The sequence below is a fragment of the Gallus gallus genome, chromosome Z (assembly GCF_016699485.2).
Source record: "Gallus gallus isolate bGalGal1 chromosome Z, bGalGal1.mat.broiler.GRCg7b, whole genome shotgun sequence".
NCBI lineage: Eukaryota > Metazoa > Chordata > Aves > Galliformes > Phasianidae > Gallus > Gallus gallus.
This window is the reverse complement of record NC_052572.1, coordinates 61,673,802-61,698,219: the sequence shown is the minus strand read 5'-3', so window position 1 is coordinate 61,698,219 and position 24,418 is coordinate 61,673,802. Positions and strand designations below refer to the sequence as shown.

Genomic DNA, 24,418 nt, shown 5'->3' with positions numbered 1-24,418 from the left:
GATGTGCCGTGACCTATGATGCTGAACTTATGGAAGTTTTTTGTTTGTTTGTTTGTTTGTTTGTTTGTTTTGCTGATTTCATTGTAGCATATGTGATTCTAGGTTTTTCTTTTCCCTTCTATTTAACTTTTTATTGCATTAGATTTGGCAAGAAAAACATTTTCTTCTTTCTTGTGTATAAGATTAAGGGGAAATGAAAGAACTGGATCCCTGTTAAGCTAAAATGCCTTTAAATAACTGTAACATAAAGGAGGAATATGAGTGAGGCTGGCAGATGCTTTTAGACCTTCACTGCAAAGATATAAAGAAAATGAATGGAGGAGTTGAGAAATAAATGCTCCAAAATTGTTGGGCAAATCAGATGACATGAAACCTCACATATAAAAAGTACTATTCTGACCTGTTAACTGAAATATGCTATTAACTTAAGCCCATTAGAGAGTAATTTTCTGAGGGCTAAATAACTACTGACTGCACATACGAGCTCTCTTGATTTGATAACCACTGACATGAGATCATGGAAAGTTACAAAAAATAGTACAGATCTTCCTTCTTACTACACAAAAGTAACTTCCCGGCTGAAAGGGTGCTTGAGCGGTATGTGGTGAGAGGGTACATCGTGTCCAGAACAGTCTTTGAACATCTTTAAATTTCACTACGTTGCCTCATGAGATATATGGGGGCAAAAAGAGCAGAGTGCTGTGGTAATCCGTGCTGTGCTTAGAGAATCCTTGAGCTGCAATGAATATGTTGGAATAAATACTCCTCAAACTGGACTTTTCATAGGAAAGAAATTGTTATCATTCTCAACAGACTGAATGTGAACAATTATATATGAGAGGTATAAATGAATCACAAAGGGAGGTACGATATTCTTTTGGCCGTGGAGGAAGAGTGGCGATAACTGTAAGTCTAAATGTCCTTGAATTCCTAACTGAACATTCTAAAAACCATGGACACTGATCTTCTAACTATTTGGTCAAAAGGGCATTCAGTTTAAAGAGATTGTAAGAACATTTTCTGGAACTGCAAAATACAGAAATGCTGGCTGTGCTGTCGACCCGCAGACCTTTACTAGACTCTCTGCTGTGACGCCCCGGCACAAGCGCGGTGCGAAAGGCCTGAGGGAGGCCATGCTTGCTCCCTGCTGGTGCAAGCACCCTGCTGATGCAAGCACCCTGCTGATGCAAGCACCGGGCCCAACGCTCTGTGCTGCCCACAGGAGCTGCTGCCCTCTTGTGTGGGTGCCACGCCCTCAGCCCTGTGAGGTGGTGGCCGTGATGTCACAGTGGTGTCAGGGAGCGGCCATTGTGACACGCGGGGCTGGGAGCAGAGCAAAGGCTGCTGGGCTGGGGCCGTGCTCAGTGCGGCCTGGTGAGGCGTGGAGAGAGCAGCGACTCTCTTGTTTCTCGCCATCGATGCCGAACATGTCTGGAAGGAAGAAGGAGGCCCCCAAGTCTGGGAAGCCAGGTGGGAGCACCGTATCCCTGCACGTGGCTCCCTGCTGCCAGGCACAGGGCTGCTTGGGGTCTGCCTGCGGCTGGGAGGAGAGGAAGGGGCGGGCAGGGGCTCCCCAGTGCTGCGGGCAGGCGGGGCCGTTCTGCTCCTTGGGCAGGGGGCACAGCTTCGGCTATGGCTGCTCACTGGGACTGCTGGACCTGCGATGCCCCCTTCCCCTCCACCCCCTCCAGCCCTACCCCTCAGCCGACACAGCAGGCCTGGAGCAGGCCCCGGGGACAGCCCCCAGGGACACCCGGCCCTGCCAGGTGCTCACCGCTGCTCACGGTTGCTCTCTCCTTCCTCTCCAGTGTGCATGCTGTGCCGCAGGGCACGGGTCGACCCGGACATCTGCGGGCAGACATCTGCCGATGGTGGGCTCTGTGCCCACCGCTTCTGCTTGGTGAGTTCCCTCCAGAGCTAGGGCTCCTGCCGGGGATGCTCACTTGCTTTCTGGCTTCACGAGATCCCGCTCTTTTCTCTCCTACAGTTCTTTGCCAACGGCCTTTTGAAATGGAAACGCCCTACGGGGGGAATTTTTGGCTTCCCCCCGGATGCCATCCAGCACACAATCCAGCTGGCAGACCAGAAGGTGAGGACCCGAACAGAACAGGGAGGTTGGTGCTGGCAGAGACTCACACCAGCTTCACCTTGGCCCAGAAAAAGTGATTGCGGCCCTTCCAACCGGCTCCAGGACATAGGCCCACCACAGCAAACGAGCCTTGTCTGCCTGGCCGCTCCGCAGAGTGTGAGGCAGCAGTGCCCACACCCTGTGCCCTGCCCAGAGCAGTGGGGCCGGCCGCGGAGGCCCTGAGCCCATCACTGATGGGGGCTGCTTTGCTCTTTCCAGCGCTGCTTTGTCTGTCGTGGGAAGGGAGCTGCCATCAGCTGCGCAGAGACAGGCTGTGAGCGCAGCTTCCATCTGCCCTGCGCCGAGAAGGGGGAATGCGTCACGCAGTACTTTGGGCAGCACAGGTAAGGGCTGTCAGCAGCAGCCAAGCTGCCGTTCCTCCCTGTTCCTCCCAGGGACGACCATGCAGCCACACCTCCCAGCACCCTGCCAGAGCCCAGGCCTGGTGCTCCTTCCTGGTTCTCTGCCCTCCTCACAGCACTTCTCACCTTGCCCACCCCTTCTGTCCTCCTGCCCAGGTCCTTCTGCTGTGAGCATCGCCCTCGGCAGGCAGCGGAGGCAGCTCCATCTCACAACACTCTCTGCGTCATCTGCCTGGAGCCCGTGGGGGACAGCACGTCCTACCACACCATGGTGTGCCCGACGTGCAAACAGGCCTGGTTCCACCGGGGCTGCATCAGGGTAGGAGCCCTCCCCTCGCCCGGTGGGCACGGCCAGTGCTCAGCAGCACCCAGCCTCGCTCACGCTCATGCTGCTTGTGCTTCTCCTGCAGAAACAGGCCATGCATGCTGCCACCATGCTCTTCGTCTGCCCTGTCTGCAGAGGAAAAGCGCGATTCCGTGCCAAAATGGCTAAGCTGGGGATCCAAATTCCAGTCAGGTTAGTGTCCTTCTGCCCGGCTCTGCGGACACTCAGGCGCAGGTGCTGTGCCTGCCCAGGAGCTGCCCTGGCAGGCCGGGTCCCTTGCCACCCTGCGAGCGTTGGTCTCAGCTTCATGGAGAAACTGGGAATGAGCTCAAGGTGGATGAGCAGGGATGCCCTGGATCTGCCTCACGCCTACGGTAGCGGGGGCTCATCACATTCCCCCTCTTCTCTGGCAGACGACCATCTTGGTGGGATGATGAAGCGTACCAGGCGCTGCGAGAAAGGCACAGGCGCTGTGACGTCAGCATCTGCTATTACCGAAGAGGCAGGGAGGAGGCAGAGGAACAGGGGTGAGTGACCTCTGCAGTCCTCTGGGGCTCTGTGTGGGATCTCAGCCTCACCACAGGCTGGGGGAGCAAAGACTGAGCAGCAGAGCCATGCTGGCTGCTCCCTGCCTCAGTTCACTTCGTCCTCACAGCCACAACCCATTTGCTTCCCCAGGCTCTGGCAGCTGCTCCTCTGCCGCTCCTGTGCCGCAAATGGCACGCACTGGTACTGCTCCTACTGGTACAGCAGAGGAGGCACCTGGGAGTGCGATACCTGTGCTGGTGAGGCCATTGGTAAGAGGCAAAGAGCTGCGTGCCGCGGGACTGGGGCCAGGCAAGGCCTGGCAATGGGTGCTCAGGGTGGCCTTGCCACAGTCTCTGTGCCCCATGGGGGATGGCAGCCGGTCTTGCCCTGGGGCTGGAGGTTCATCCTGCTGACCTTCCTGTCTCTCCCTACAGCGTCCCGCCGCAACTACGACCTCGGCATCCCCAGCACTTCCAGCCAGATGGCACCGGGGCCATCCCCGGCAGCTGCACCCAGAAAGCATCCCAGGCAGCGGGGGACTGGCCGCACAAGAAGCCGTTCCCCATTGCAAGGTCGGGCCTCAGGCTCCCAGAGTCGGCCCCGAAGATGCCGTGGCACCAGCCGTACAACAGCCCGAGGTGCTCAGAGCAGCACTCGCACCTCGGCCAGACCAGCACCACCGAGGTCCTCGAGGGCTTCCCCTCTGCCTGCACGCAGGAGGCAATCCAGGCAGCGAGGGCGGGCCCACACTCGAAGCCGATCCCCAGTGGGGCGTCGCGCTTCGACTTCCCGCAGCCGGCCCCGAGGAGGCCGTGGGAGCCGGTCCAGGCAGCGGGGACCGGCCCGGGCACCAAGCCGCTCCCGTGCCCAACATCGCAGAAGACGTCCCCGCAGCCGGTCCCAAAGGCGGCGCTGAAGCAGCCACCCTGTTCCATCCCCACGTGACGGTTGTGCTTCCAAGCGGCAAAGAAAATAAACCGTGAAGAGAGTCCACACATATTGGCTTCATTCTTCAGTGGACCAGCCCGGGCACAAAGCCTCTCTCAGGTGCAGCAACAGAGAAGACGTCCCCATAGCCACCAGCATCAGAGAAGACGTCCCCACAGCCAGTCCCAAAGACGGTGCAGAAGCGGCCGTGTCCCATCCCCACGTGATGGCTGTGGTTCCAAGCAGCTAAGAAAATAAACCTTCAACATACTCCACATGTGTTGGCTTCATTCTTCTCTGCTTGTCCTGCGGTGGGCACTGTTAGGGGCTGAGACCGCAGCGTTGTCTTCTCCCCAGCACCTTCCCAGGTGGAGTTATCTTTAGATTTATCTGTGCCTGTGACAGAGGGCTGCGAGCCCACAGGCCCACCAGTCCGAACAAAAGGGGCTACAGAGGGGTGCCAACAGTTTACAGCCCAGTTCAGCCAGCTGCTGTGATATAACGGGGGCAGGGACCCACAGACACCCACACCCCGGGAAAGGGGAAAGGAGAAAACTGGGGAAGGGCACGGAGACGGGAGACAGGCCTGAAACCAAAACAGTGGCAATGATGTGAGGAGGAAAGACGGTTTCCCAGATCATAGAATCACAGAATCATAGAATCACAAGGTTGGAAGGGACCTGCAAGATCAGCTAGTCCAATCGTCCTCCCATTACCCTTGCTACCACAAGCCACTAAACCATATCTCGTAGCTCCTCCTCCAGGATGAGGACAGGAGAACAGACTGAAACAGAAAAGGACACAGCTAAGATGTTAGCAGAAATACAGGAGTGCTGTAGAAACGCTTACTTACTGAGCATCTGTCAGCAGTGTCAGTGATTTTCCCTTGGCCATGTGCCAAACACTTAAAATTTTCTTCATTCCTACACTACTTGCCATGTAAACTGAGGTCATATGCTAGTTTCTATGGCGCTATTCTGTGTTCATTTCACTCCTCTTGCTATCGATCCTTGAAATAATGCTCTAGGTGTGGGTGAGAGGAGTGGGTTACATCCCACTGTTCCAACGGAACAAGTGCAAGACCTCCTCATGAAGCTGAATGCATGAAAGTGAGCCCGTGGGGCCAGATGATATCCATCCTAGGGCTCTGAGAGAGAGGGCTGATGTGGTTGCCGAGCCGCCCTCCATCGTCTTGGACAAACCATGGCTGTTGGGTGAAATCCCCAATGACTGGAAAAAGGGAGACGTTACTCCCATTTTTAAGAAAGGGAGAAAGGATGACTCAGGGAACTACGGGCTGGTGAGCCTCACCTCTGTGCCTGGGAAGATCATGGAGCAGATCCTCCTGGTTACCATGTTAAGGCACATAGGAGACAAAGAGGTGATCCGAGGCAGCCAGCGTGGCTTCACCAAGGGCAGATCGTGCCTGACCAATCTGGTGGCCTCCTGTGATGGAGTGACGGCAACAGTGAACAGGGGAAGGGTGACGGATGCCATCTTCCTGGACTTCTGCAAAGCCTTTGACATGGTCCCTCACCATATCCTTCTCTCTAAATTGGAGAGGCACGGATTGGAAAGATGGACTGTTCAATGAACTAAGAACTGGTTGGCTGGTCGCAGCCACAGGGTTGCGATTGATGGTTCTATGTCTGGGTGGAAGCTGGTCACCGGTGGCGCCCCCCAAGGGTCGTCCTTGGGACCGGCGCTCTTCCCCAGTTTTATCAGTGACACAGACGATGGAATCGAGTGCACCCTCAGCAAGTGTGTAGACGACACCAAGCTGAGCAGTGCAATTGATACACCGGAAGGAAGGAAAGGCATCCAGAGGGCCTTGGGCACACTGGAGAAGTGGGTCCACGTGAAGCTCATGAGCTTCAACAAGGCCAGATGCAAGGTGTCGCACTTGGGCCGGGGAAAACCCAGGTATCTATATAGGCTTGGGGAGGATCTCCTTGAGAGCAGCCCCTGTGGAGAAGGGCTTGGCGGTCCTGCTAGATGAGAAGCTGGACGTGAGCCAGCAGCGTGCGTTTACAGACCAGCCGTCTATCATCTGTGAAAAGTCATGGAGAACAGGAGAGATGCCTGAAGACTGGAGGATAGCCAATGTCATTTTAATCTTCAGAAAGATCAGCAAGAGGGACTCAGGCAACTATAGGCCAGTCAGTCTCCCATCCATCCCGGGGAAAGTGTTAGAACTACTTATTCTGGATATCATCTTGAAGCAGGCGGAAAAAAAGGAAAAAAAAAATAATTATCCAGAGTAGTAAGCAGAGATTTGCTAAGAAAAAACAGTGCTTGACTACTGTGGTAGCCTTTGTAGATGTCATGTCATGACTGGCTGGGTAGGTGGCTTAGTCGCCTGGCTTAATGCTGGATCTGATAGACATTTTGAATCGCAGGATCCTGGAATGGCTTGGGTTGGAAGGGACATTAAAGTCCATCAGGTTCCAAACTCCTGCAGTGCGTTGGTTGCCACCCACTAGGTCAGGCTGCTTGGAGCCCTAACCAGTGAGGCCTTGAACATCTCCACAGAGGGAGGCTCTCTAGACGTGGGGGCTCTCCCATCAGCTGGATGAGCAGGGATGCTCCAGTGTGACTCTAGGACTGCAGCCCTGGACAAGGGACAGCTCCTCTCCTGTCTCTGGCATGGTGCCCGTTGACCTGCCAGCAGGTCAAAGAAAGCAGACCTCGGAAGTTTGCCTGAAGCACTTTGTATGCAGGCTTGAAGGGAATCATGCCCTTCCTATGCCACTTTGCCTCGGGGAATTGTATGAGGGTTGAAGCTTTGATGTGTGAAGGCTTGGATAGGAAAGGATCCTAAAACCCACCCAAGCCCAAGTGCCTGCCTTGGGAGCGCTGCCACCCAGCAGGTCAGGTTGGAACAGGGCCCTGTCCAACCTGGCCTGGAGTGTCTGCAGGGATGGGCACCCACGGCCTCTCTGGGCAGCTGTGCCAGGGCCTCACCACCCTCCGAGTGAGGAATTCCCTCTCACAGTTCCCCTGGCCTCCACTTTTCTCAGGTCAAAACCGCTCCCCCTTGTCCTCTCACCATCAGACCATGGAAAGTCAGTCAGCACACGCACTAGAAATGCTGGCTGTGCTGTCGACCCGCAGACCTTTACTAGACTCTCTGCTGTGACGCCCCGGCACAAGCGCGGTGCGAAAGGCCTGAGGGAGGCCATGCTTGCTCCCTGCTGGTGCAAGCACCCTGCTGATGCAAGCACCCTGCTGATGCAAGCAGCGGGCCCAACGCTCTGTGCTGCCCACAGGAGCTGCTGCCCTCTTGTGTGGGTGCCACGCCCTCAGCCCTGTGAGGTGGTGGCCGTGATGTCACAGTGGTGTCAGGGAGCGGCCATTGTGACACGCGGGGCTGGGAGCAGAGCAAAGGCTGCTGGGCTGGGGCCGTGCTCAGTGCGGCCTGGTGAGGCGTGGAGAGAGCAGCGACTCTCTTGTTTCTCGCCATCGATGCCGAACATGTCTGGAAGGAAGAAGGAGGCCCCCAAGTCTGGGAAGCCAGGTGGGAGCACCGTATCCCTGCACGTGGCTCCCTGCTGCCAGGCACAGGGCTGCTTGGGGTCTGCCTGCGGCTGGGAGGAGAGGAAGGGGCGGGCAGGGGCTCCCCAGTGCTGCGGGCAGGCGGGGCCGTTCTGCTCCTTGGGCAGGGGGCACAGCTTCGGCTATGGCTGCTCACTGGGACTGCTGGACCTGCGATGCCCCCTTCCCCTCCACCCCCTCCAGCCCTACCCCTCAGCCGACACAGCAGGCCTGGAGCAGGCCCCGGGGACAGCCCCCAGGGACACCCGGCCCTGCCAGGTGCTCACCGCTGCTCACGGTTGCTCTCTCCTTCCTCTCCAGTGTGCATGCTGTGCCGCAGGGCACGGGTCGACCCGGACATCTGCGGGCAGACATCTGCCGATGGTGGGCTCTGTGCCCACCGCTTCTGCTTGGTGAGTTCCCTCCAGAGCTAGGGCTCCTGCCGGGGATGCTCACTTGCTTTCTGGCTTCACGAGATCCCGCTCTTTTCTCTCCTACAGTTCTTTGCCAACGGCCTTTTGAAATGGAAACGCCCTACGGGGGGAATTTTTGGCTTCCCCCCGGATGCCATCCAGCACACAATCCAGCTGGCAGACCAGAAGGTGAGGACCCGAACAGAACAGGGAGGTTGGTGCTGGCAGAGACTCACACCAGCTTCACCTTGGCCCAGAAAAAGTGATTGCGGCCCTTCCAACCGGCTCCAGGACATAGGCCCACCACAGCAAACGAGCCTTGTCTGCCTGGCCGCTCCGCAGAGTGTGAGGCAGCAGTGCCCACACCCTGTGCCCTGCCCAGAGCAGTGGGGCCGGCCGCGGAGGCCCTGAGCCCATCACTGATGGGGGCCGCTTTGCTCTTTCCAGCGCTGCTTTGTCTGTCGTGGGAAGGGAGCTGCCATCAGCTGCGCAGAGACAGGCTGTGAGCGCAGCTTCCATCTGCCCTGCGCCGAGAAGGGGGAATGCGTCACGCAGTACTTTGGGCAGCACAGGTAAGGGCTGTCAGCAGCAGCCAAGCTGCCGTTCCTCCCTGTTCCTCCCAGGGACGACCATGCAGCCACACCTCCCAGCACCCTGCCAGAGCCCAGGCCTGGTGCTCCTTCCTGGTTCTCTGCCCTCCTCACAGCACTTCTCACCTTGCCCACCCCTTCTGTCCTCCTGCCCAGGTCCTTCTGCTGTGAGCATCGCCCTCGGCAGGCAGCGGAGGCAGCTCCATCTCACAACACTCTCTGCGTCATCTGCCTGGAGCCCGTGGGGGACAGCACGTCCTACCACACCATGGTGTGCCCGACGTGCAAACAGGCCTGGTTCCACCGGGGCTGCATCAGGGTAGGAGCCCTCCCCTCGCCCGGTGGGCACGGCCAGTGCTCAGCAGCACCCAGCCTCGCTCACGCTCATGCTGCTTGTGCTTCTCCTGCAGAAACAGGCCATGCATGCTGCCACCATGCTCTTCGTCTGCCCTGTCTGCAGAGGAAAAGCGCGATTCCGTGCCAAAATGGCTAAGCTGGGGATCCAAATTCCAGTCAGGTTAGTGTCCTTCTGCCCGGCTCTGCGGACACTCAGGCGCAGGTGCTGTGCCTGCCCAGGAGCTGCCCTGGCAGGCCGGGTCCCTTGCCACCCTGCGAGCGTTGGTCTCAGCTTCATGGAGAAACTGGGAATGAGCTCAAGGTGGATGAGCAGGGATGCCCTGGATCTGCCTCACGCCTACGGTAGCGGGGGCTCATCACATTCCCCCTCTTCTCTGGCAGACGACCATCTTGGTGGGATGATGAAGCGTACCAGGCGCTGCGAGAAAGGCACAGGCGCTGTGACGTCAGCATCTGCTATTACCGAAGAGGCAGGGAGGAGGCAGAGGAACAGGGGTGAGTGACCTCTGCAGTCCTCTGGGGCTCTGTGTGGGATCTCAGCCTCACCACAGGCTGGGGGAGCAAAGACTGAGCAGCAGAGCCATGCTGGCTGCTCCCTGCCTCAGTTCACTTCGTCCTCACAGCCACAACCCATTTGCTTCCCCAGGCTCTGGCAGCTGCTCCTCTGCCGCTCCTGTGCCGCAAATGGCACGCACTGGTACTGCTCCTACTGGTACAGCAGAGGAGGCACCTGGGAGTGCGATACCTGTGCTGGTGAGGCCATTGGTAAGAGGCAAAGAGCTGCGTGCCGCGGGACTGGGGCCAGGCAAGGCCTGGCAATGGGTGCTCAGGGTGGCCTTGCCACAGTCTCTGTGCCCCATGGGGGATGGCAGCCGGTCTTGCCCTGGGGCTGGAGGTTCATCCTGCTGACCTTCCTGTCTCTCCCTACAGCGTCCCGCCGCAACTACGACCTCGGCATCCCCAGCACTTCCAGCCAGATGGCACCGGGGCCATCCCCGGCAGCTGCACCCAGAAAGCATCCCAGGCAGCGGGGGACTGGCCGCACAAGAAGCCGTTCCCCATTGCAAGGTCGGGCCTCAGGCTCCCAGAGTCGGCCCCGAAGATGCCGTGGCACCAGCCGTACAACAGCCCGAGGTGCTCAGAGCAGCACTCGCACCTCGGCCAGACCAGCACCACCGAGGTCCTCGAGGGCTTCCCCTCTGCCTGCACGCAGGAGGCAATCCAGGCAGCGAGGGCGGGCCCACACTCGAAGCCGATCCCCAGTGGGGCGTCGCGCTTCGACTTCCCGCAGCCGGCCCCGAGGAGGCCGTGGGAGCCGGTCCAGGCAGCGGGGACCGGCCCGGGCACCAAGCCGCTCCCGGGCCCAACATCGCAGAAGACGTCCCCGCAGCCGGTCCCAAAGGCGGCGCTGAAGCAGCCACCCTGTTCCATCCCCACGTGACGGTTGTGCTTCCAAGCGGCAAAGAAAATAAACCGTGAAGAGAGTCCACACATATTGGCTTCATTCTTCAGTGGACCAGCCCGGGCACAAAGCCTCTCTCAGGTGCAGCAACAGAGAAGACGTCCCCATAGCCACCAGCATCAGAGAAGACGTCCCCACAGCCAGTCCCAAAGACGGTGCAGAAGCGGCCGTGTCCCATCCCCACGTGATGGCTGTGGTTCCAAGCAGCTAAGAAAATAAACCTTCAACATACTCCACATGTGTTGGCTTCATTCTTCTCTGCTTGTCCTGCGGTGGGCACTGTTAGGGGCTGAGACCGCAGCGTTGTCTTCTCCCCAGCACCTTCCCAGGTGGAGTTATCTTTAGATTTATCTGTGCCTGTGACAGAGGGCTGCGAGCCCACAGGCCCACCAGTCCGAACAAAAGGGGCTACAGAGGGGTGCCAACAGTTTACAGCCCAGTTCAGCCAGCTGCTGTGATATAACGGGGGCAGGGACCCACAGACACCCACACCCCGGGAAAGGGGAAAGGAGAAAACTGGGGAAGGGCACGGAGACGGGAGACAGGCCTGAAACCAAAACAGTGGCAATGATGTGAGGAGGAAAGACGGTTTCCCAGATCATAGAATCACAGAATCATAGAATCACAAGGTTGGAAGGGACCTGCAAGATCAGCTAGTCCAATCGTCCTCCCATTACCCTTGCTACCACAAGCCACTAAACCATATCTCGTAGCTCCTCATCCAGGATGAGGACAGGAGAACAGACTGAAACAGAAAAGGACACAGCTAAGATGTTAGCAGAAATACAGGAGTGCTGTAGAAACGCTTACTTACTGAGCATCTGTCAGCAGTGTCAGTGATTTTCCCTTGGCCATGTGCCAAACACTTAAAATTTTCTTCATTCCTATACTACTTGCCATGTAAACTGAGGTCATATGCTAGTTTCTATGGCGCTATTCTGTGTTCATTTCACTCCTCTTGCTATCGATCCTTGAAATAATGCTCTAGGTGTGGGTGAGAGGAGTGGGTTACATCCCACTGTTCCAACGGAACAAGTGCAAGACCTCCTCATGAAGCTGAATGCATGAAAGTGAGCCCGTGGGGCCAGATGATATCCATCCTAGGGCTCTGAGAGAGAGGGCTGATGTGGTTGCCGAGCCGCCCTCCATCGTCTTGGACAAACCATGGCTGTTGGGTGAAATCCCCAATGACTGGAAAAAGGGAGACGTTACTCCCATTTTTAAGAAAGGGAGAAAGGATGACTCAGGGAACTACGGGCTGCTGAGCCTCACCTCTGTGCCTGGGAAGATCATGGAGCAGATCCTCCTGGTTACCATGTTAAGGCACATAGGAGACAAAGAGGTGATCCGAGGCAGCCAGCGTGGCTTCACCAAGGGCAGATCGTGCCTGACCAATCTGGTGGCCTCCTGTGATGGAGTGACGGCAACAGTGAACAGGGGAAGGGTGACGGATGCCATCTTCCTGGACTTCTGCAAAGCCTTTGACATGGTCCCTCACCATATCCTTCTCTCTAAATTGGAGAGGCACGGATTGGAAAGATGGACTGTTCAATGAACTAAGAACTGGTTGGCTGGTCGCAGCCACAGGGTTGCGATTGATGGTTCTATGTCTGGGTGGAAGCTGGTCACCGGTGGCGCCCCCCAAGGGTCGTCCTTGGGACCGGCGCTCTTCCCCAGTTTTATCAGTGACACAGACGATGGAATCGAGTGCACCCTCAGCAAGTGTGTAGACGACACCAAGCTGAGCAGTGCAATTGATACACCGGAAGGAAGGAAAGGCATCCAGAGGGCCTTGGGCACACTGGAGAAGTGGGTCCACGTGAAGCTCATGAGCTTCAACAAGGCCAGATGCAAGGTGTCGCACTTGGGCCGGGGAAAACCCAGGTATCTCTATAGGCTTGGGGAGGATCTCCTTGAGAGCAGCCCCTGTGGAGAAGGGCTTGGCGGTCCTGCTAGATGAGAAGCTGGACGTGAGCCAGCAGCGTGCGTTTACAGACCAGCCGTCTATCATCTGTGAAAAGTCATGGAGAACAGGAGAGATGCCTGAAGACTGGAGGATAGCCAATGTCATTTTAATCTTCAGAAAGATCAGCAAGAGGGACTCAGGCAACTATAGGCCAGTCAGTCTCCCATCCATCCCGGGGAAAGTGTTAGAACTACTTATTCTGGATATCATCTTGAAGCAGGCGGAAAAAAAGGAAAAAAAAAATAATTATCCAGAGTAGTAAGCAGAGATTTGCTAAGAAAAAACAGTGCTTGACTACTGTGGTAGCCTTTGTAGATGTCATGTCATGACTGGCTGGGTAGGTGGCTTAGTAGCCTGGCTTAATGCTGGATCTGATAGACATTTTGAATCGCAGGATCCTGGAATGGCTTGGGTTGGAAGGGACATTAAAGTCCATCAGGTTCCAAACTCCTGCAGTGCGTTGGTTGCCACCCACTAGGTCAGGCTGCTTGGAGCCCTAACCAGTGAGGCCTTGAACATCTCCACAGAGGGAGGCTCTCTAGACGTGGGGGCTCTCCCATCAGCTGGATGAGCAGGGATGCTCCAGTGTGACTCTAGGACTGCAGCCCTGGACAAGGGACAGCTCCTCTCCTGTCTCTGGCATGGTGCCCGTTGACCTGCCAGCAGGTCAAAGAAAGCAGACCTCGGAAGTTTGCCTGAAGCACTTCGTATGCAGGCTTGAAGGGAATCATGCCCTTCCTATGCCACTTTGCCTCGGGGAATTGTATGAGGGTTGAAGCTTTGATGTGTGAAGGCTTGGATAGGAAAGGATCCTAAAACCCACCCAAGCCCAAGTGCCTGCCATGGGAGCGCTGCCACCCAGCAGGTCAGGTTGGAACAGGGCCCTGTCCAACCTGGCCTGGAGTGTCTGCAGGGATGGGCACCCACGGCCTCTCTGGGCAGCTGTGCCAGGGCCTCACCACCCTCCGAGTGAGGAATTCCCTCTCACAGTTCCCCTGGCCTCCACTTTTCTCAGGTCAAAACCGCTCCCCCTTGTCCCCTCACCATCAGACCATGGAAAGTCAGTCAGCACACGCACTAGAAATGCTGGCTGTGCTGTCGACCCGCAGACCTTTACTAGACTCTCTGCTGTGACGCCCCGGCACAAGCGCGGTGCGAAAGGCCTGAGGGAGGCCATGCTTGCTCCCTGCTGGTGCAAGCACCCTGCTGATGCAAGCACCCTGCTGATGCAAGCAGCGGGCCCAACGCTCTGTGCTGCCCACAGGAGCTGCTGCCCTCTTGTGTGGGTGCCACGCCCTCAGCCCTGTGAGGTGGTGGCCGTGATGTCACAGTGGTGTCACGGAGCGGCCATTGTGACACGCGGGGCTGGGAGCAGAGCAAAGGCTGCTGGGCTGGGGCCGTGCTCAGTGCGGCCTGGTGAGGCGTGGAGAGAGCAGCGACTCTCTTGTTTCTCGCCATCGATGCCGAACATGTCTGGAAGGAAGAAGGAGGCCCCCAAGTCTGGGAAGCCAGGTGGGAGCACCGTATCCCTGCACGTGGCTCCCTGCTGCCAGGCACAGGGCTGCTTGGGGTCTGCCTGCGGCTGGGAGGAGAGGAAGGGGCGGGCAGGGGCTCCCCAGTGCTGCGGGCAGGCGGGGCCGTTCTGCTCCTTGGGCAGGGGGCACAGCTTCGGCTATGGCTGCTCACTGGGACTGCTGGACCTGCGATGCCCCCTTCCCCTCCACCCCCTCCACCCCCTCCAGCCCTACCCCTCAGCCGACACAGCAGGCCTGGAGCAGGCCCCGGGGACAGCCCCCAGGGACACCCGGCCCTGCCAGGTGCTCACCGCTGCTCACGGTTGCTCTCTCCTTCCTCTCCAGTGTGCATGCTGTGCCGCAGGGCACGGGTCGACCCGGACATCTGCGGGCAGACATCTGCCGATGGTGGGCTCTGTGCCCACCGCTTCTGCTTGGTGAGTTCCCTCCAGAGCTAGGGCTCCTGCCGGGGATGCTCACTTGCTTTCTGGCTTCACGAGATCCCGCTCTTTTCTCTCCTACAGTTCTTTGCCAACGGCCTTTTGAAATGGAAACGCCCTACGGGGGGAATTTTTGGCTTCCCCCCGGATGCCATCCAGCACACAATCCAGCTGGCAGACCAGAAGGTGAGGACCCGAACAGAACAGGGAGGTTGGTGCTGGCAGAGACTCACACCAGCTTCACCTTGGCCCAGAAAAAGTGATTGCGGCCCTTCCAACCGGCTCCAGGACATAGGCCCACCACAGCAAACGAGCCTTGTCTGCCTGGCCGCTCCGCAGAGTGTGAGGCAGCAGTGCCCACACCCTGTGCCCTGCCCAGAGCAGTGGGGCCGGCCGCGGAGGCCCTGAGCCCATCACTGATGGGGGCTGCTTTGCTCTTTCCAGCGCTGCTTTGTCTGTCGTGGGAAGGGAGCTGCCATCAGCTGCGCAGAGACAGGCTGTGAGCGCAGCTTCCATCTGCCCTGCGCCGAGAAGGGGGAATGCGTCACGCAGTACTTTGGGCAGCACAGGTAAGGGCTGTCAGCAGCAGCCAAGCTGCCGTTCCTCCCTGTTCCTCCCAGGGACGACCATGCAGCCACACCTCCCAGCACCCTGCCAGAGCCCAGGCCTGGTGCTCCTTCCTGGTTCTCTGCCCTCCTCACAGCACTTCTCACCTTGCCCACCCCTTCTGTCCTCCTGCCCAGGTCCTTCTGCTGTGAGCATCGCCCTCGGCAGGCAGCGGAGGCAGCTCCATCTCACAACACTCTCTGCGTCATCTGCCTGGAGCCCGTGGGGGACAGCACGTCCTACCACACCATGGTGTGCCCGACGTGCAAACAGGCCTGGTTCCACCGGGGCTGCATCAGGGTAGGAGCCCTCCCCTCGCCCGGTGGGCACGGCCAGTGCTCAGCAGCACCCAGCCTCGCTCACGCTCATGCTGCTTGTGCTTCTCCTGCAGAAACAGGCCATGCATGCTGCCACCATGCTCTTCGTCTGCCCTGTCTGCAGAGGAAAAGCGCGATTCCGTGCCAAAATGGCTAAGCTGGGGATCCAAATTCCAGTCAGGTTAGTGTCCTTCTGCCCGGCTCTGCGGACACTCAGGCGCAGGTGCTGTGCCTGCCCAGGAGCTGCCCTGGCAGGCCGGGTCCCTTGCCACCCTGCGAGCGTTGGTCTCAGCTTCATGGAGAAACTGGGAATGAGCTCAAGGTGGATGAGCAGGGATGCCCTGGATCTGCCTCACGCCTACGGTAGCGGGGGCTCATCACATTCCCCCTCTTCTCTGGCAGACGACCATCTTGGTGGGATGATGAAGCGTACCAGGCGCTGCGAGAAAGGCACAGGCGCTGTGACGTCAGCATCTGCTATTACCGAAGAGGCAGGGAGGAGGCAGAGGAACAGGGGTGAGTGACCTCTGCAGTCCTCTGGGGCTCTGTGTGGGATCTCAGCCTCACCACAGGCTGGGGGAGCAAAGACTGAGCAGCAGAGCCATGCTGGCTGCTCCCTGCCTCACTTCACTTCGTCCTCACAGCCACAACCCATTTGCTTCCCCAGGCTCTGGCAGCTGCTCCTCTGCCGCTCCTGTGCCGCAAATGGCACGCACTGGTACTGCTCCTACTGGTACAGCAGAGGAGGCACCTGGGAGTGCGATACCTGTGCTGGTGAGGCCATTGGTAAGAGGCAAAGAGCTGCGTGCCGCGGGACTGGGGCCAGGCAAGGCCTGGCAATGGGTGCTCAGGGTGGCCTTGCCACAGTCTCTGTGCCCCATGGGGGATGGCAGCCGGTCTTGCCCTGGGGCTGGAGGTTCATCCTGCTGACCTTCCTGTCTCTCCCTACAGCGTCCCGCCGCAACTACGACCTCGGCATCCCCAGCACTTCCAGCCAGATGGCACCGGGGCCATCCCCGGCAGCTGCACCCAGAAAGCATCCCAGGCAGCGGGGGACTGGCCGCACAAGAAGCCGTTCCCCATTGCAAGGTCGGGCCTCAGGCTCCCAGAGTCGGCCCCGAAGATGCCGTGGCACCAGCCGTACAACAGCCCGAGGTGCTCAGAGCAGCACTCGCACCTCGGCCAGACCAGCACCACCGAGGTCCTCGAGGGCTTCCCCTCTGCCTGCACGCAGGAGGCAATCCAGGCAGCGAGGGCGGGCCCACACTCGAAGCCGATCCCCAGTGGGGCGTCGCGCTTCGACTTCCCGCAGCCGGCCCCGAGGAGGCCGTGGGAGCCGGTCCAGGCAGCGGGGACCGGCCCGGGCACCAAGCCGCTCCCGGGCCCAACATCGCAGAAGACGTCCCCGCAGCCGGTCCCAAAGGCGGCGCTGAAGCAGCCACCCTGTTCCATCCCCACGTGACGGTTGTGCTTCCAAGCGGCAAAGAAAATAAACCGTGAAGAGAGTCCACACATATTGGCTTCATTCTTCAGTGGACCAGCCCGGGCACAAAGCCTCTCTCAGGTGCAGCAACAGAGAAGACGTCCCCATAGCCACCAGCATCAGAGAAGACGTCCCCACAGCCAGTCCCAAAGACGGTGCAGAAGCGGCCGTGTCCCATCCCCACGTGATGGCTGTGGTTCCAAGCAGCTAAGAAAATAAACCTTCAACATACTCCACATGTGTTGGCTTCATTCTTCTCTGCTTGTCCTGCGGTGGGCACTGTTAGGGGCTGAGACCGCAGCGTTGTCTTCTCCCCAGCACCTTCCCAGGTGGAGTTATCTTTAGATTTATCTGTGCCTGTGACAGAGGGCTGCGAGCCCACAGGCCCACCAGTCCGAACAAAAGGGGCTACAGAGGGGTGCCAACAGTTTACAGCCCAGTTCAGCCAGCTGCTGTGATATAACGGGGGCAGGGACCCACAGACACCCACACCCCGGGAAAGGGGAAAGGAGAAAACTGGGGAAGGGCACGGAGACGGGAGACAGGCCTGAAACCAAAACAGTGGCAATGATGTGAGGAGGAAAGACGGTTTCCCAGATCATAGAATCACAGAATCATAGAATCACAAGGTTGGAAGGGACCTGCAAGATCAGCTAGTCCAATCGTCCTCCCATTACCCTTGCTACCACAAGCCACTAAACCATATCTCGTAGCTCCTCCTCCAGGATGAGGACAGGAGAACAGACTGAAACAGAAAAGGACACAGCTAAGATGTTAGCAGAAATACAGGAGTGCTGTAGAAACGCTTACTTACTGAGCATCTGTCAGCAGTGTCAGTGATTTTCCCTTGGCCATGTGCCAAACACTTAAAATTTTCTTCATTCCTACACTACTTGCCATGTAAACTGAGGTCATATGCTAGTTTCTATGGCGCTATTCTGTGTTCATTTCACTCCTCTTGCTATCGATCCTTGAAATAATGCTCTAGGTGTGGGTGAGAGGAGTGGGTTACATCCCACTGTTCCAACGGAACAAGTGCAAGACCTCCTCATGAAGCTGAATGCATGAAAGTGAGCCCGTGGGGCCAGATGATATCCATCCTAGGGCTCTGAGAGAGAGGGCTGATGTGGTTGCCGAGCCGCCCTCCATCGTCTTGGACAAACCATGGCTGTTGGGTGAAATCCCCAATGACTGGAAAAAGGGAGACGTTACTCCCATTTTTAAGAAAGGGAGAAAGGATGACTCAGGGAACTACGGGCTGGTGAGCCTCACCTCTGTGCCTGGGAAGATCATGGAGCAGATCCTCCTGGTTACCATGTTAAGGCACATAGGAGACAAAGAGGTGATCCGAGGCAGCCAGCGTGGCTTCACCAAGGGCAGATCGTGCCTGACCAATCTGGTGGCCTCCTGTGATGGAGTGACGGCAACAGTGAACAGGGGAAGGGTGACGGATGCCATCTTCCTGGACTTCTGCAAAGCCTTTGACATGGTCCCTCACCATATCCTTCTCTCTAAATTGGAGAGGCACGGATTGGAAAGATGGACTGTTCAATGAACTAAGAACTGGTTGGCTGGTCGCAGCCACAGGGTTGCGATTGATGGTTCTATGTCTGGGTGGAAGCTGGTCACCGGTGGCGCCCCCCAAGGGTCGTCCTTGGGACCGGCGCTCTTCCCCAGTTTTATCAGTGACACAGACGATGGAATCGAGTGCACCCTCAGCAAGTGTGTAGACAACACCAAGCTGAGCAGTGCAATTGATACACCGGAAGGAAGGAAAGGCATCCAGAGGGCCTTGGGCACACTGGAGAAGTGGGTCCACGTGAAGCTCATGAGCTTCAACAAGGCCAGATGCAAGGTGTCGCACTTGGGCCGGGGAAAACCCAGGTATCTCTATAGGCTTGGGGAGGATCTCCTTGAGAGCAGCCCCTGTGGAGAAGGGCTTGGCGGTCCTGCTAGATGAGAAGCTGGACGTGAGCCAGCAGCGTGCGTTTACAGACCAGCCGTCTATCATCTGTGAAAAGTCATGGAGAACAGGAGAGATGCCTGAAGACTGGAGGATAGCCAATGTCATTTTAATCTTCAGAAAGATCAGCAAGAGGGACTCAGGCAACTATAGGCCAGTCAGTCTCCCATCCATCCCGGGGAAAGTGTTAGAACTACTTATTCTGGATATCATCTTGAAGCAGGCGGAAAAAAAGGAAAAAAAAAATAATTATCCAGAGTAGTAAGCAGAGATTTGCTAAGAAAAAACAGTGCTTGACTACTGTGGTAGCCTTTGTAGATGTCATGTCATGACTGGCTGGGTAGGTGGCTTAGTAGCCTGGCTTAATGCTGGATCTGATAGACATTTTGAATCGCAGGATCCTGGAATGGCTTGGGTTGGAAGGGACATTAAAGTCCATCAGGTTCCAAACTCCTGCAGTGCGTTGGTTGCCACCCACTAGGTCAGGCTGCTTGGAGCCCTAACCAGTGAGGCCTTGAACATCTCCACAGAGGGAGGCTCTCTAGACGTGGGGGCTCTCCCATCAGCTGGATGAGCAGGGATGCTCCAGTGTGACTCTAGGACTGCAGCCCTGGACAAGGGACAGCTCCTCTCCTGTCTCTGGCATGGTGCCCGTTGACCTGCCAGCAGGTCAAAGAAAGCAGACCTCGGAAGTTTGCCTGAAGCACTTCGTATGCAGGCTTGAAGGGAATCATGCCCTTCCTATGCCACTTTGCCTCGGGGAATTGTATGAGGGTTGAAGCTTTGATGTGTGAAGGCTTGGATAGGAAAGGATCCTAAAACCCACCCAAGCCCAAGTGCCTGCCATGGGAGCGCTGCCACCCAGCAGGTCAGGTTGGAACAGGGCCCTGTCCAACCTGGCCTGGAGTGTCTGCAGGGATGGGCACCCACGGCCTCTCTGGGCAGCTGTGCCAGGGCCTCACCACCCTCCGAGTGAGGAATTCCCTCTCACAGTTCCCCTGGCCTCCACTTTTCTCAGGTCAAAACCGCTCCCCCTTGTCCCCTCACCATCAGACCATGGAAAGTCAGTCAGCACACGCACTAGAAATGCTGGCTGTGCTGTCGACCCGCAGACCTTTACTAGACTCTCTGCTGTGACGCCCCGGCACAAGCGCGGTGCGAAAGGCCTGAGGGAGGCCATGCTTGCTCCCTGCTGGTGCAAGCACCCTGCTGATGCAAGCACCCTGCTGATGCAAGCAGCGGGCCCAACGCTCTGTGCTGCCCACAGGAGCTGCTGCCCTCTTGTGTGGGTGCCACGCCCTCAGCCCTGTGAGGTGGTGGCCGTGATGTCACAGTGGTGTCAGGGAGCGGCCATTGTGACACGCGGGGCTGGGAGCAGAGCAAAGGCTGCTGGGCTGGGGCCGTGCTCAGTGCGGCCTGGTGAGGCGTGGAGAGAGCAGCGACTCTCTTGTTTCTCGCCATCGATGCCGAACATGTCTGGAAGGAAGAAGGAGGCCCCCAAGTCTGGGAAGCCAGGTGGGAGCACCGTATCCCTGCACGTGGCTCCCTGCTGCCAGGCACAGGGCTGCTTGGGGTCTGCCTGCGGCTGGGAGGAGAGGAAGGGGCGGGCAGGGGCTCCCCAGTGCTGCGGGCAGGCGGGGCCGTTCTGCTCCTTGGGCAGGGGGCACAGCTTCGGCTATGGCTGCTCACTGGGACTGCTGGACCTGCGATGCCCCCTTCCCCTCCACCCCCTCCACCCCCTCCAGCCCTACCCCTCAGCCGACACAGCAGGCCTGGAGCAGGCCCCGGGGACAGCCCCCAGGGACACCCGGCCCTGCCAGGTGCTCACCGCTGCTCACGGTTGCTCTCTCCTTCCTCTCCAGTGTGCATGCTGTGCCGCAGGGCACGGGTCGACCCGGACATCTGCGGGCAGACATCTGCCGATGGTGGGCTCTGTGCCCACCGCTTCTGCTTGGTGAGTTCCCTCCAGAGCTAGGGCTCCTGCCGGGGATGCTCACTTGCTTTCTGGCTTCACGAGATCCCGCTCTTTTCTCTCCTACAGTTCTTTGCCAACGGCCTTTTGAAATGGAAACGCCCTACGGGGGGAATTTTTGGCTTCCCCCCGGATGCCATCCAGCACACAATCCAGCTGGCAGACCAGAAGGTGAGGACCCGAACAGAACAGGGAGGTTGGTGCTGGCAGAGACTCACACCAGCTTCACCTTGGCCCAGAAAAAGTGATTGCGGCCCTTCCAACCGGCTCCAGGACATAGGCCCACCACAGCAAACGAGCCTTGTCTGCCTGGCCGCTCCGCAGAGTGTGAGGCAGCAGTGCCCACACCCTGTGCCCTGCCCAGAGCAGTGGGGCCGGCCGCGGAGGCCCTGAGCCCATCACTGATGGGGGCCGCTTTGCTCTTTCCAGCGCTGCTTTGTCTGTCGTGGGAAGGGAGCTGCCATCAGCTGCGCAGAGACAGGCTGTGAGCGCAGCTTCCATCTGCCCTGCGCCGAGAAGGGGGAATGCGTCACGCAGTACTTTGGGCAGCACAGGTAAGGGCTGTCAGCAGCAGCCAAGCTGCCGTTCCTCCCTGTTCCTCCCAGGGACGACCATGCAGCCACACCTCCCAGCACCCTGCCAGAGCCCAGGCCTGGTGCTCCTTCCTGGTTCTCTGCCCTCCTCACAGCACTTCTCACCTTGCCCACCCCTTCTGTCCTCCTGCCCAGGTCCTTCTGCTGTGAGCATCGCCCTCGGCAGGCAGCGGAGGCAGCTCCATCTCACAACACTCTCTGCGTCATCTGCCTGGAGCCCGTGGGGGACAGCACGTCCTACCACACCATGGTGTGCCCGACGTGCAAACAGGCCTGGTTCCACCGGGGCTGCATCAGGGTAGGAGCCCTCCCCTCGCCCGGTGGGCACGGCCAGTGCTCAGCAGCACCCAGCCTCGCTCACGCTCATGCTGCTTGTGCTTCTCCTGCAGAAACAGGCCATGCATGCTGCCACCATGCTCTTCGTCTGCCCTGTCTGCAGAGGAAAAGCGCGATTCCGTGCCAAAATGGCTAAGCTGGGGATCCAAATTCCAGTCAGGTTAGTGTCCTTCTGCCCGGCTCTGCGGACACTCAGGCGCAGGTGCTGTGCCTGCCCAGGAGCTGCCCTGGCAGGCCGGGTCCCTTGCCACCCTGCGAGCGTTGGTCTCAGCTTCATGGAGAAACTGGGAATGAGCTCAAGGTGGATGAGCAGGGATGCCCTGGATCTGCCTCACGCCTACGGTAGCGGGGGCTCATCACATTCCCCCTCTTCTCTGGCAGACGACCATCTTGGTGGGATGATGAAGCGTACCAGGCGCTGCGAGAAAGGCACAGGCGCTGTGACGTCAGCATCTGCTATTACCGAAGAGGCAGGGAGGAGGCAGAGGAACAGGGGTGAGTGACCTCTGCAGTCCTCTGGGGCTCTGTGTGGGATCTCAGCCTCACCACAGGCTGGGGGAGCAAAGACTGAGCAGCAGAGCCATGCTGGCTGCTCCCTGCCTCAGTTCACTTCGTCCTCACAGCCACAACCCATTTGCTTCCCCAGGCTCTGGCAGCTGCTCCTCTGCCGCTCCTGTGCCGCAAATGGCACGCACTGGTACTGCTCCTACTGGTACAGCAGAGGAGGCACCTGGGAGTGCGATACCTGTGCTGGTGAGGCCATTGGTAAGAGGCAAAGAGCTGCGTGCCGCGGGACTGGGGCCAGGCAAGGCCTGGCAATGGGTGCTCAGGGTGGCCTTGCCACAGTCTCTGTGCCCCATGGGGGATGGCAGCCGGTCTTGCCCTGGGGCTGGAGGTTCATCCTGCTGACCTTCCTGTCTCTCCCTACAGCGTCCCGCCGCAACTACGACCTCGGCATCCCCAGCACTTCCAGCCAGATGGCACCGGGGCCATCCCCGGCAGCTGCACCCAGAAAGCATCCCAGGCAGCGGGGGACTGGCCGCACAAGAAGCCGTTCCCCATTGCAAGGTCGGGCCTCAGGCTCCCAGAGTCGGCCCCGAAGATGCCGTGGCACCAGCCGTACAACAGCCCGAGGTGCTCAGAGCAGCACTCGCACCTCGGCCAGACCAGCACCACCGAGGTCCTCGAGGGCTTCCCCTCTGCCTGCACGCAGGAGGCAATCCAGGCAGCGAGGGCGGGCCCACACTCGAAGCCGATCCCCAGTGGGGCGTCGCGCTTCGACTTCCCGCAGCCGGCCCCGAGGAGGCCGTGGGAGCCGGTCCAGGCAGCGGGGACCGGCCCGGGCACCAAGCCGCTCCCGGGCCCAACATCGCAGAAGACGTCCCCGCAGCCGGTCCCAAAGGCGGCGCTGAAGCAGCCACCCTGTTCCATCCCCACGTGACGGTTGTGCTTCCAAGCGGCAAAGAAAATAAACCGTGAAGAGAGTCCACACATATTGGCTTCATTCTTCAGTGGACCAGCCCGGGCACAAAGCCTCTCTCAGGTGCAGCAACAGAGAAGACGTCCCCATAGCCACCAGCATCAGAGAAGACGTCCCCACAGCCAGTCCCAAAGACGGTGCAGAAGCGGCCGTGTCCCATCCCCACGTGATGGCTGTGGTTCCAAGCAGCTAAGAAAATAAACCTTCAACATACTCCACATGTGTTGGCTTCATTCTTCTCTGCTTGTCCTGCGGTGGGCACTGTTAGGGGCTGAGACCGCAGCGTTGTCTTCTCCCCAGCACCTTCCCAGGTGGAGTTATCTTTAGATTTATCTGTGCCTGTGACAGAGGGCTGCGAGCCCACAGGCCCACCAGTCCGAACAAAAGGGGCTACAGAGGGGTGCCAACAGTTTACAGCCCAGTTCAGCCAGCTGCTGTGATATAACGGGGGCAGGGACCCACAGACACCCACACCCCGGGAAAGGGGAAAGGAGAAAACTGGGGAAGGGCACGGAGACGGGAGACAGGCCTGAAACCAAAACAGTGGCAATGATGTGAGGAGGAAAGACGGTTTCCCAGATCATAGAATCACAGAATCATAGAATCACAAGGTTGGAAGGGACCTGCAAGATCAGCTAGTCCAATCGTCCTCCCATTACCCTTGCTACCACAAGCCACTAAACCATATCTCGTAGCTCCTCATCCAGGATGAGGACAGGAGAACAGACTGAAACAGAAAAGGACACAGCTAAGATGTTAGCAGAAATACAGGAGTGCTGTAGAAACGCTTACTTACTGAGCATCTGTCAGCAGTGTCAGTGATTTTCCCTTGGCCATGTGCCAAACACTTAAAATTTTCTTCATTCCTATACTACTTGCCATGTAAACTGAGGTCATATGCTAGTTTCTATGGCGCTATTCTGTGTTCATTTCACTCCTCTTGCTATCGATCCTTGAAATAATGCTCTAGGTGTGGGTGAGAGGAGTGGGTTACATCCCACTGTTCCAACGGAACAAGTGCAAGACCTCCTCATGAAGCTGAATGCATGAAAGTGAGCCCGTGGGGCCAGATGATATCCATCCTAGGGCTCTGAGAGAGAGGGCTGATGTGGTTGCCGAGCC

General features: G+C 58.2%; 4 protein-coding genes across 4 annotated transcripts; all 4 read left to right on the top strand.

Annotated features, from left to right (window-relative positions):
- Nucleotides 1-29: 29 nt before the first annotated feature.
- Nucleotides 30-5,578, top strand: LOC101750933 (PHD finger protein 7-like). The gene is made up of 9 exons (XM_025145033.2): nt 30-1,470; nt 1,809-1,900; nt 1,988-2,089; nt 2,348-2,472; nt 2,647-2,809; nt 2,901-3,007; nt 3,229-3,342; nt 3,494-3,612; nt 3,778-5,578. Exons 1-9 carry the CDS (start codon nt 1,134-1,136, stop codon nt 4,257-4,259), a joined length of 1,641 nt encoding a protein of 546 aa, XP_025000801.2. The 5' UTR covers nt 30-1,133; the 3' UTR covers nt 4,260-5,578.
- A 67-nt stretch (nt 5,579-5,645) lies between these two features.
- Nucleotides 5,646-12,126, top strand: LOC101748716 (PHD finger protein 7-like). Its single transcript, XM_025145114.3, has 9 exons — nt 5,646-7,787; nt 8,126-8,217; nt 8,305-8,406; nt 8,665-8,789; nt 8,964-9,126; nt 9,218-9,324; nt 9,546-9,659; nt 9,811-9,929; nt 10,095-12,126. The coding sequence occupies exons 1-9, from the start codon at nt 7,451-7,453 to the stop codon at nt 10,574-10,576; spliced, it is 1,641 nt and encodes a 546-aa protein (XP_025000882.2). The 5' UTR covers nt 5,646-7,450; the 3' UTR covers nt 10,577-12,126.
- A 1,812-nt stretch (nt 12,127-13,938) lies between these two features.
- On the top strand, nt 13,939-18,221 carry LOC121108336 (PHD finger protein 7-like). The gene is made up of 9 exons (XM_040655967.1): nt 13,939-14,104; nt 14,452-14,543; nt 14,631-14,732; nt 14,991-15,115; nt 15,290-15,452; nt 15,544-15,650; nt 15,872-15,985; nt 16,137-16,255; nt 16,421-18,221. Exons 1-9 carry the CDS (start codon nt 14,053-14,055, stop codon nt 16,900-16,902), a joined length of 1,356 nt encoding a protein of 451 aa, XP_040511901.1. The 5' UTR covers nt 13,939-14,052; the 3' UTR covers nt 16,903-18,221.
- A 1,721-nt stretch (nt 18,222-19,942) lies between these two features.
- Nucleotides 19,943-24,084, top strand: LOC101748660 (PHD finger protein 7-like). The gene is made up of 9 exons (XM_025145113.3): nt 19,943-20,430; nt 20,778-20,869; nt 20,957-21,058; nt 21,317-21,441; nt 21,616-21,778; nt 21,870-21,976; nt 22,198-22,311; nt 22,463-22,581; nt 22,747-24,084. Exons 1-9 carry the CDS (start codon nt 20,094-20,096, stop codon nt 23,226-23,228), a joined length of 1,641 nt encoding a protein of 546 aa, XP_025000881.3. The 5' UTR covers nt 19,943-20,093; the 3' UTR covers nt 23,229-24,084.
- The last annotated feature ends 334 nt before the right edge of the window (nt 24,085-24,418 follow it).

Bases quoted from the DNA above. Each gene is read 5' to 3' on its own strand.
- LOC101748660 (XM_025145113.3), top strand. From the start codon at position 20,094: ATGCTTGCTCCCTGCTGGTGCAAGCACCCTGCTGATGCAAGCACCCTG. The intron at 20,431-20,777 runs GTGGGAGCACCG...CTTCCTCTCCAG, and splicing joins CCCCAAGTCTGGGAAGCCAG to TGTGCATGCTGTGCCGCAGG. The intron at 21,977-22,197 runs GTTAGTGTCCTT...CTTCTCTGGCAG, and splicing joins GGGATCCAAATTCCAGTCAG to ACGACCATCTTGGTGGGATG.
- LOC121108336 (XM_040655967.1), top strand. From the start codon at position 14,053: ATGCCGAACATGTCTGGAAGGAAGAAGGAGGCCCCCAAGTCTGGGAAG. The intron at 14,733-14,990 runs GTGAGGACCCGA...TGCTCTTTCCAG, and splicing joins TCCAGCTGGCAGACCAGAAG to CGCTGCTTTGTCTGTCGTGG. The intron at 16,256-16,420 runs GTAAGAGGCAAA...CTCTCCCTACAG, and splicing joins CTGTGCTGGTGAGGCCATTG to CGTCCCGCCGCAACTACGAC.
- LOC101748716 (XM_025145114.3), top strand. From the start codon at position 7,451: ATGCTTGCTCCCTGCTGGTGCAAGCACCCTGCTGATGCAAGCACCCTG. The intron at 7,788-8,125 runs GTGGGAGCACCG...CTTCCTCTCCAG, and splicing joins CCCCAAGTCTGGGAAGCCAG to TGTGCATGCTGTGCCGCAGG. The intron at 8,218-8,304 runs GTGAGTTCCCTC...TCTCTCCTACAG, and splicing joins GTGCCCACCGCTTCTGCTTG to TTCTTTGCCAACGGCCTTTT.
- LOC101750933 (XM_025145033.2), top strand. From the start codon at position 1,134: ATGCTTGCTCCCTGCTGGTGCAAGCACCCTGCTGATGCAAGCACCCTG. The intron at 2,473-2,646 runs GTAAGGGCTGTC...CCTCCTGCCCAG, and splicing joins CAGTACTTTGGGCAGCACAG to GTCCTTCTGCTGTGAGCATC. The intron at 3,008-3,228 runs GTTAGTGTCCTT...CTTCTCTGGCAG, and splicing joins GGGATCCAAATTCCAGTCAG to ACGACCATCTTGGTGGGATG.